The 11045-nt window shown below is 32.6% G+C and overlaps 1 protein-coding gene across 1 annotated transcript; it reads right to left on the bottom strand.

Moving 5' to 3' along the window:
* Positions 1 to 3947: 3947 nt before the first annotated feature.
* LOC131936385 (growth factor receptor-bound protein 2) lies at positions 3948 to 9848 on the bottom strand. Its single transcript, XM_059293339.1, has 6 exons — positions 9733 to 9848; positions 9465 to 9575; positions 7452 to 7546; positions 7106 to 7249; positions 6627 to 6798; positions 3948 to 6510 (listed from the first exon to the last, which is right to left on the bottom strand). The coding sequence occupies exons 2-6, from the start codon at positions 9540 to 9542 to the stop codon at positions 6343 to 6345; spliced, it is 657 nt and encodes a 218-aa protein (XP_059149322.1). The 5' UTR covers positions 9543 to 9575; positions 9733 to 9848; the 3' UTR covers positions 3948 to 6342.
* Between the last annotated feature and the right edge of the window lie 1197 nt (positions 9849 to 11045).

Raw genomic sequence — 11045 nt, 5'->3', positions numbered from 1 at the left:
ATGTAAATATAAATATTTTTGTATTTAGAATTGTAAACACTACATTTTCTGCTCAAATACATTTGAATGTACTTGTAAAAATTAAAATGTTTGATATACAATTGTTCCATGCCTGTATCTTTTATTAATTGTTTACTAGTTGAATTAAAAGAAATCCTTATAGAATGAAGATATTTTTTAATAATTAATTTTTACTTGTTTAATTACACTTTTTTAATATCCTAAACTTTTAATTTTTAGTTGTTTTTTTTTTTTAGCTATCAAAGTCATTGTGATTTCAATCCAACCATACTCATTTGAATGTGTTGATATTTTGTCTACTTATGTTATATTGAGCTTTCTAAAATATTACACATTATTTTCAAAATCTTTTTAAAGATTGTTATTTTTTGTTTGAGAAAAATGTTACAATTGAGTTTTTTTGTTTAACTGTAATGAAAGAAGAAAAACTACTGGGAGAATTATGTTGGATGTATTGAGTTTTAAAAAAAAAGAATTGTGTATATAATCTTAGTTAAGAGGTATGTAAAAAGCTTTTACAAAATGAACTTTTTAAAAATTATGAATTGTTCAGCATTGTTAAACTTTTTAAAAAATATTTTTAATACCCAAAAATGTTGAGTCTTGAAAATATGTATGAATTTATAAACTTAAGATAATTTTTTCTGAAACAAAACAATTGAACAAGATAATTTAGCAACTAAAATGATATTAAACTAACCATTTTATTTAAAGAGATGTTTTGATTCTGTATAATGTCATTGACAATTTTTCTACTCCGGGCAGCACATTTGTTCTTCATAAAAATATTTAAATTAGCAATAAGTGCAGCAAAATTGAATTATCTGTCTTAGATGGTTGCTAAGGAAGTAATGAATTATATTAACGGAGATTATTTCTCCTTGTTGGTTTTAGTTTTTAAAATTATTAATCCAAATGAACTAATAACTCTGGACTGTACCAACATGTCATACATTTTCTATGAGTGTTGTTTTTTCGTAGCCATTCATCTTCACCATCTCTCAGCAGCAACTATCAGGACTGAGAGTGGTCTTCCCTTTCGTCCTTAACTGACATGACGGCAGCTCGTTTGCTCACCCACCAAAACATGCTTCCACTTGCTAGCCCTGAACACAGCAGGAAGATAAAGTTGGTACACACTCCAGTCAATGCTGTACACACTCCAGCTAATGTTGTATAAACCTCACAACTCTAGCTAAAACAGGAAGATAAATTTGGTATACACTCCAGCCAACGTTGTACACACTTCAGCCATAAACTTTACACACCTCACTCTACTTGCTAAAACAGGAAGATAAAGTGGGTACACACTCTAGCCAATGCTGTACACACCCCAGCCAACACTGTACAAACCTCACACCAATAACTGAAACAGGAAGATTAAGTTGGTACACACACACACCTCACTCCACTTGCTAGAACAGGAAGATAAAGTTGGTACACACTCCAGCCAATGTTGTATACACCTCACAACTCTAGCTAAAACAGGAAGATAAAAGTTGGTACACACTCCAGCCAATGTTGTACACACTTCAGCCATAAACTTTACACACCTCACTCTACTTGCTAAAACAGGAAGATAAAGTTGGTACACACTCCAGCCAAAAACTATACACCAGCATATATTATTCCAAACGTGTTTTTGCTGATTTTTAAGTTTTTGTCAGGTGTTTTTTACATTTAATTGTAATCTGACAGCTACGCTGTTTGTTCATTATTGTTGTACATTTTAAACATGAATCTAATGAAATAAAAAAAATGAGCTCTAAAAATTATAATTATTTAATTCTTTATACAATTCAATTTGTTAATGCTAAGCAATTTTAACACAAAGTAAGGAAGTGTGTTTTACAGCTTTGAATTACAGTTATAGGCCCTAATTCAAGATATACATTTTAAAAGTGAGTTAGATGAAAAACTGAATGGAGGTATAAGTTACAAAAAGTTAATTCACTTCCTTTTTCATTTAAACATACCCACACCCCTTCCCAATTATTCCTTTTTTTTTTTTTTTTTTACTATCACTTGAATGTATGGATCTGTACATGTAGTTTACCACAACCAACCTATTCCTGAAGCCCCATCAAACAGATTTAATGTGAAGTGGTTTGTTAATAAAATAGAACAGTTGTGTCAGTGACTCATCCCCCCCCCCCATACCAGTCATACTTTCAAATTTGCTTCCTTGACTCAGTTTTGTTTCATAAAATCTTGAGCAGCTTTAATGGGTTGATTGTGTTGGTGAGCCTCTGACCTATTTGTGGTCTATCTTTTCAGCTTGTGGTTGTTAGTCACAAAGGTTCTGTTTGAATCAGTTTGTACTATTTTCTGTACAGCTGTAACACTTGTTCAAGTTAGACACCAATAGTGGTAGATGTAGGACACCCATGATGTCTAGCTCTACTCAGGAATTAAGCTTGTTAAGTTGTAATACTTGTTTAATTATGATAGCAATAGTGGTAGATGTATTAGGGCTCATGCTTCAGGGCACTGACATGATATAGAAGCAAGTCATTGGGTGTGTGCTGTATCAAATATTTAACTTGACTAGCTTTAGGTCACAATGCTAGTGGTTCACCTTTTTTCATACCATTTTCTGACATTCTCATTCAGCCAATTAACTTCACCGGTTGGCTTTAATATTAATATTACACCTACTTTCTAACTTTTTTTTTGAAGTTCTGAATGCCTGACAAATAAAAACGGAACCAGGGGTTAGAATGACTTTAATTAAGAATGTCAACAATTTTACAGCTAAGTCATGACAGATAAGAAATGTGCCCTAACTTAAGAAACTTACAAATGTTGATCTTTCAAAATGTGTATAGATTTAAATCAAGATTTACCATAAAATGCAAGTTGACAATTTTAAAATGTTTACAAATGACACTTACACAATACATACGTTTGAACCTGAAATTATTAAAACAGGCAGTTGTTTGCTAAATCAACAAACTGTGATTTTTAACATATTTGCAATAACGTTAAAAAAATTAAAAGTAGCTGCACCAAAATGATGAAACAGGGCTGCCTACTTGTCAGATTTTCTGCATAACTTTATGATCTTGACAGACACCAGAATGATGGTGTTTACATTCAGCTAGATCAGGGGTCTCCAAACTTTTCAGTCTGAGGGCCGCATTAACTATCAATTTTCAGTTTGGGGGCCAGTTTCTTCCAGGCATGTCTTTGATTTTTCTGGGCAAAGTTCCTCAGCCGTCACCAACAAACGTTTTTCAATGGACAAAAAGATCTCCGCGGGCCGGATGAGAGGACCTCGCGGGCCACATACGGCCCGCGGGCCGTAGTTTGGAGACCCCTGAGCTAGATAAAAATTGTTATCTGGTACTTTCTTTCCACATCAGGTAGGAAATGCTAGTAGTCTTATAGTGTGTGTGTTTGAACTCAATCTGACCTCATGAAATTTGCATTTATTCAGAATATTAATATCCAGATAAATTTGATAAGTTAACTTGCAACATAAAGTGAAATACATTATTTAAAAAAAAAGTGTTTTTAGGGCAGGCAGCCCTGTTTAAAAATGTGTTGCAATTTAAAAAGGCTTGTAAATAGGATCTATAAAAAAACCTCTTGATATAATATTTAGCACAGCACAACTAACCATACAACAGGATTCACCTTCTAGCAGTGAATCATGCCTAGAATTTGTCAAGCTATTTTTTTAAAACTACAATACCTAATTGTAACTGATTTTAAAATAAAAATGTATTAAAATGGGTTTTGTATACTCGGTTTAGTTCTATCAATACCTACATTGTTGATTAAAAAAATTAGGTTACCCTGAAAGCAGACTGGCGCTATATCTACAAAGTGATAACACATCTTTCAGCCCCAATAAACATGTGTCAGTGTTCATAATAAATAATTTTGAAAACCCTAACAAATGTCTAAAAGCAAAGCCAATGAGAACAGAAAAAAGTTTTATTCATCCAATACAGACACAGCACATGGGTAGAGAAGACAAAATGATGTACACAGAATGGATATGTTTGTTTAAAGCATCAGTGGCATACATTTTTTAAAATAAACTCGATAACTTGAGCCTAAAAAACTGTACAGACAAAAGAAATATTGTGGATAGAGGAAGTGACTGGAGTATACTGAACTAGCACTAAAAGTAGAAATATCCCTGGACAAATTGTACGCAAGTAGAATTGTAGCCTACTAGAAAAATTCTCATAAAATAAATAATTGGGGAAAATATGTACTAAAAATTTGTTTAACAAATAAGTATCCATAAAAAAAAATAACAGCAAATATATGATTTAACAAGAAAAATGCCTTGGAATAAGAAATTATTGTTCACTTCCAAAGAACATTCTCACATAAATCAGCAATATTATTTTAACATCTATATTTACATGTATCAAATATATTGATGTATATAGATAAACAATGGATGACCTGTAGAAAACTGTACAAAACCCAGTAGCGGGATCACAGGGGGTGGGGGCACGTCATTAATATTTATCACGATAACAGCCAACATCTGCCACAGGAATGCAGAAGTTGTAGGAAAATAAAGACAATTATTTTGGTCCATTATCAACACTAACAATGACAGATTCAACAGGGCTTTACTGTCAACTGCAACAAGTCTATATGACCTAGGATCTTTGCTACTAGAATTTAATGCTCTAATGAGACTTGATTCATTTGGAAAATTGAAAGTTTTGATTTTATAGTAAGATAATCAAGGAGTATTTCATTTCTAATTACATAAGGCACATAATGTCACTGATGACAAACAACATCCAAAAAGTAATTTTAAATCTTTCAATCTTTGGGAAGATAATCTTTTCAGAATCTAATTCAGAACTAACCTAACTGAACAAATACATTAGAACAAAATTATTTTAAGCAGCTCTACTGAATGTGTAGACTACACTATCTTCAATTGTTATAAATAAGTCTTCAAAAAATGGCTAATTATTAAAAATTAAACATAAAAATTAATTATAAAAACTACTGATAGATCAAAAGTTGATGTCTAACATAGCAAAGACTAATAAATTATAGCTCTTTATATTCTCAAAGCAAGATTAGGACATTCTCTAAGGGCAAGTCTGAGTGTAACATCAAATAGAATTGAAGTACATCTGTAGCAAGTATTGTACAGCCCAGTAGCCATTGTACAGCTTAGATTCACAAAAACAATGTATTTATGTCAATCCATCATGTAACAGTAACAAGCAATTATGCTTATGTTATTTTGTGTAACAAGTGTCAGTTGAGAGTATCATGTTATAGAAAAGTTCACACAAAGTATACATCAACACTTGCATGTGATACCTCAGGGACCCGCAGAACATCAGCCATGGTCAAACAGATGTAAACAACACCTGACTAACTGCAAAGATCATCAGAAGAAACCTACCCCAACCACACAATTATATTATACATGACTATGTCTTATGGCTAATTCACATAGCACAATATTTATGCAATGACATACACATTACCTAATAATGTGGTTTTTATGATCAGTGGGTATATTATGAACATTTTATCCTTGGTTCAATAAAAAACTGAGAAGAGATTTTTAGAACACAGGAGGGGAGAGTCCTGAATCAAACAGAAAAGTAAGAGCCCAAGAAGTAATCTATGACCAATGGATCTTTTACTAATGAAGAATTTACAAATGTGAAAGCCCCCCCTCCCCCCAATGTTGGCGAAGAGCTATGGTAAACTTTGAGACAGTGAAATGCAAGTACCTTTTTACCTTTTGCTATTCTACAACATAAATATAGACAAACAAAAAGGCAAATTTTTTGTGTTAAGAGCTTGTGAATGTACTATTGTTGAGCAAACATAATACTTTTTAGATGACCACACAGTTTGTACTGTTATAAAATGCCTAAACATTTTTGTTATATTGCAATTTCAATATACATACTGCAAGAGGGATAAAAGAGAGGAGCATGTTGTGAACAAGAACAAAATGTGTATTTCAAAAAGTTATAAGACAAAAAAATAAAGGATAGCTACTCAAAACAATTAACTTACACTAGCCTTTAAAAATGGGAACAGAAAAATCAAACATAAATATGCATTTTGATTAATTTACTCTTTCAACCTTAAAACTCAATTCTCACAAACTATAAATAATTATGAAATACAATGACAATTAAGTAGGCAGGAATTTAATGAAGCGATTTACTAAGATCTTTAGTTCTTTTCAATCTTTACCAGTGAAACAAGTGTGTGCTTATATTTTGAGTCCAGGGTGTATCAGAAAATTAATCAAGTTGACAGTTCTGTACAGCAATTATACAATAGCAACAAAGTCATCTAATAAACTTATTTGCATTCTCTAACATAATTTTTGGGGAAAAACCCTGTTTTGCCTCGTACTTCACCCTCCCACCAATTGGGATCACTCTTTGTTAAAAGCTTAATAACATCTCCTTTCCTCAGCTCCAATTCTTCACTGTTGGTTGGTGAAAAGTCGTACAATGCCTCGTACAGCTGTTCAAGAAATCATAATGCAATTTTAATTTTTTAAAACAGTAGCAATCATTAACTTGTATGTTATTTAATGCTTAACTTAGTAAGAGAATAAGCAAGTGAGATAAAATCCATACCTCCTGCCTGATATCCCTCAGATAAATTATTTTTCTTGGATCCCCTGAAACATTCTCTGAACGGTATTTCTCAACTAACTGGTTTATTGACAAGAATACAGAATTCGGCCATATATAAAACTTATTGTTAGAATCTGTTAAAATTTTGAAATGCTGGACTGTGTCTTCATGTCTATGTAAAAAAATAAAAAACAACAATTTAAAAAAAAAAAACCACACAACTCACAAGTAACTGCAGTTAAATAACTGTAAAAAATACTTGTAATACACGTTTATCAAAACTTCAGAATATTTGAAATGATACTTTAAAAAAAAAATCTCACAATTTTTTTAAGCAGTAAATAAACTTGCAATAGACATTATTCATCAATTAATCTAATACATTGCATGAGCATTTTAACTAGAGTGGTTGCTAAACAAATAGCTCAATGATCGGGGGAAGAAAATAACACATTAATGTTGAACAAAAAATAACTTACTTTACTGAAAGGGCAAACCCATTTTTGTCTGACTCACTCTTTCTTATAATGAAAGCACCATCATTATGTAAAAATGATCCCATAGGTGATTTTTGTAGAATAAATTTTTCTGCTTCTAATCTGGACATTGGTTCTCTATACCATCTGCAAAATTGTAAGAAATATAATACATTTATTGAACACAAATTCCTAAAAAAAAAAATGGACTTAAAACATGTACAAGTCACAAAAAAACATTTTCACAATTTCCTTAACAATTCTATTGGTTCCAAATGAGCAATAAATAGTCATCAGACAAATGAAAATGCTGATGTTAACAATAACTTCCAAAAAGAAAATAGCTTACTCATGTGGTTCTAGTTTGATATATGATGCTGGAATAAATCCAGAATGTGCTCCCATAACAGCCCTGTACCAACCACCATCTTCTTTATTCATTATCTGTATGGTAACATGAAACAATGTTTCAGATAAACAAATGCATTCAATCACACGTGAAGATACATTTTATAAGTGATTTCATGAATTATAAAAAAATGTAGTTATCATTCATTCAACAAACATCATGAATTGCAGCTACTTTAACCATTTTAAGCAGTTAAGCATATTTCTAAACATAACATGTGGGATTTTAAAATAAATATTACCTACATTGCTCCCCATATAAATAAATAGATTTGCAGCATGATATATTAACTAACTAATTTTTTTAAGGAGAGGAAATAATAAACTTTTGAATTAACTGTACAGAAATAACATTTAGTATTTAACTTTAAATAGTTAAGGAACAATAGTTTAAAGTTTATCAAGGAACAATAATTTCAATTTTAAGTTTATGACACTCAGCTACAAAATACAGGCTACTGTAAAGTCATCAGAGTCATCAAAAACATTTATTTTTTAAAAGACTTTTCTAGAACAAAGCAGCCAGTACAATTATCCCCAATCCTATCTAATTCCACAACATATTCCTGTTAAAGTTGCATATATGACCATAAATTTAATTGTTACTGTATTTATACTTTGGCCTAGCTAAAATTGAAGTAACTAGAGGTGCACATCATACGATCATTCATGTCTCACTTAAATGGGCACACTCATGCCATAAACTCAAACCACAACAGGATGTAGAATCTAGCATTTATCCCACTCATTTTGATAGAATCTAGATCAAAGTTCATATTATTTTAATGAGAACTTTACTTCCTCTCCAGTACTTTGCTCATCTGATATAATTAATATTCATGTGAGCCTGGGTACCAAACTTTGATTTACACATTCCGATAACTCAATTTCATTGTTCTTCAGTAAGACATCACAAAAAAATTAATTCAACACTATCACTTAATTTAGAAACAGAAAAAATTAAATAACTGGCCAAATATTAGTAAGCCAAATGTAGTAGGTAGAGATGAAGCTACATCTGTCTACAGAATTTATGTTTAAATATTTAGGATCCAATCTTTAAAAACATAGTGTTTGTTTTTTTATTTAGGCCTAATTATAATGTTTTCAATCATTCAGTTCAATTTATGTTAGGCCAATTTTCTATGAAGTGGGAGTTTTCAGCATATCTATCACTGAGTTCCTGTAAACCCAATCAATGTTTTACAAAATTAAATGTCAGGTTCTAACTTAGGATTGATGAAAATAAATAGGAACTACTCAAATCGGTAATTATCAACTTCTCTAAATTTGAAACTTTTATATCATTGATTCTAAAAATATAGGCCTAGGCCTAAAATTTCTGAATTATTTTTAAGCTTCAGTTTTTTAAAATTTGTTGAGGCCTAAGCCCTAAGCCTATACCTCAGCTTTGATGGCAGTCTTGAAAAAAAAAACATGATTTGTATCCATGTCAATAATGATAATGTAATGGGTTATGGAATCATGGTCAACTCATTCATTGATGTCCATAAAGTAAGGCAAGGTCAGGGAATAGTTTAGTTTAGTTAGAGTGATAGGCCTTTTCTAATTAGCCTAGCTAGGCCTAAATGAAATTCTAGGCCTAAATAAAATTATTTAATAACTTTTCAAAATGAAATAAATTTTAATCTTTATGCCTTGTAATAGTCTATATATATATAACTTCTTATAGTGGTAATTCCATATGTACAGTCTTTGGACTAGATGAATTATTCTTAATCTTTAGAGTACCCAAGTTGAGCAACCAGGAAGTTCGTTGAATGATCTATTTTTAATTTGGAATTTATGCTTTGGTAAATGTCAGTCAGTGTCACTTCCAAGGGGAAAAATAGCTTTTGTATAAGCTGACGAGATTCTAAAAGATTCTCACTTATGTTATAAATTTCAACAAACAACTTTTAAACAACATGAAATAAACACTGATTTCACTTACGCAAAGCTTACTGTTCTTTTTAAAACTCATTTCATCTGGCTGGGTAGCCTCAAAATCCCATAGCGCCACGGCCTCCATTTTTTGTCGGTATGCAGAGTATGCTACTGCCACCTGTATCGTGTGTATAAGAATAAAATGAATGCGCTTGTACAAAGTCTCTGTTAATTACAAATTGATAAAAAGATTCTTTCTTAACGGAGTTTATAATTATGATTAGTAATATAATAATAATGAAGGATTAAAAATAATGGCTGTAAACTATACTTACTTAACGAGTAGCAGTAAAACATAGAATATGTGAATGTGTAGTTAAAACAAAGATAAAAATAAATTCTGCGCAATAATATTAAGCGGTGTATACGTAGCATATAGCGTCCACATTTTGCACGGAATAAATAAACCTACATTGTTTATTATAACGTTTCTCATTAACCTAAATTAATTGTTGACGGTACTTGTAAAAGTGTCAAGGGAAATAATGAAATAAGCGATTTTCCTTATCATCGTTAACCCGATCGTGCTCATGACTCAAATAATAATTATATGTCGTAGAAGAAAAAAAAAGTTTAGCTTCATCTGCATATCACCCTTTCAAAAAAATGTAGGCTTATCCTCAAGTAGATCTAGATCTACTTTCAAATAACAATTATTGCACTCACTCTATTATACAAGCACTTAAAAAAATCAAATTCCAAATTTATAGTTTAGGCTACATAAGGGATCGTACATAAATGACGTCACACTCGTAGGGGGTCCGTAATTTTGTGACGGTGTGTGATGAGGGGGAGGGGGGAGTTCAGATGGTGTGACGTCACGCTTTTGCATTATAAAAAAGCAATGTTAGAAAATGAATTTTAGCCCTTATTTCAAGTTTTAGAAAACTTAATAAATTGTGTGTTATAGAGCTGGACTGCTAACCCGTAAGTCTCGAGTTCGAATCCGGGTTCACTAGACCGTCCCTGAGTCCACCCAACTGGTCTGTGATGGGTACCAAACTCACGTTAGAGAAAGTAAAAGCGGCTGGGCATAGTGCTGACCACCAGATGCGTAACGAGGGGGGCGGGGGGGGGGGGGGCGGACCGCACCGGGTGACACCATTTAAGGGGGTGACACCAAGGCAAAAAATAGCAAAATATATAGAGAACAATTTGAGGGGGAGGTGCAAATCGAAAGTTTGAGGGGGGGGGGTGCAAATCGAAAATTGAAAGTTTGTCCCCGGGAAGGGTGGCTACGCCTCTGGGGGGGGGGGGGGGGTGACACCATCAAGTGCCGCACCGGGTAACACCCGACCTCGCTACGCCACTGCTGACCACACTATCTCTTTATATGCCGAGGCCACAGAAACAAGTGCCCTACAGACCGTCAGGCTTGGAAGGGAACTTTATTAAAAAAAATTAATAAATAAACTGTAATAGGAATTGATTAAAATACTTTATGATGACAGAGTTCACACAAGATTTTGGGAAAATATCAATGCTTTAAGAAAAATTCAACTGCAATTTTGGAGGGGGTTGTAGGCTGGCGATGTGTGACGGAGGGGAGGGGGACGTCAAAATCGGCAAAAAAGCGTGACGTCATTTA

Source organism: Physella acuta, unplaced genomic scaffold, assembly GCF_028476545.2.
Source record: "Physella acuta isolate Inbredline_101_S28 unplaced genomic scaffold, ASM2847654v3 ptg000177l, whole genome shotgun sequence".
Lineage (NCBI taxonomy): Eukaryota > Metazoa > Mollusca > Gastropoda > Physidae > Physella > Physella acuta.
Note: the sequence above shows the minus strand (reverse complement) of the source record. Positions and strands in the feature narration are given on the sequence as shown.

What these genes read in the sequence shown, in the direction of transcription:
- LOC131936385 (XM_059293339.1), bottom strand. Translation starts at nt 9,542, where the DNA reads ATGGAGGCCGTGGCGCTATGGGATTTTGAGGCTACCCAGCCAGATGAA. An exon ending in GGGTTTGCCCTTTCAGTAAA is followed by an intron (nt 6,799 to 7,105) that starts GTAAGTTATTTT and finishes TTTTTTACATAG; the next exon opens with ACATGAAGACACAGTCCAGC. An exon ending in TGAGGGATATCAGGCAGGAG is followed by an intron (nt 6,511 to 6,626) that starts GTATGGATTTTA and finishes TTTCTTGAACAG; the next exon opens with CTGTACGAGGCATTGTACGA.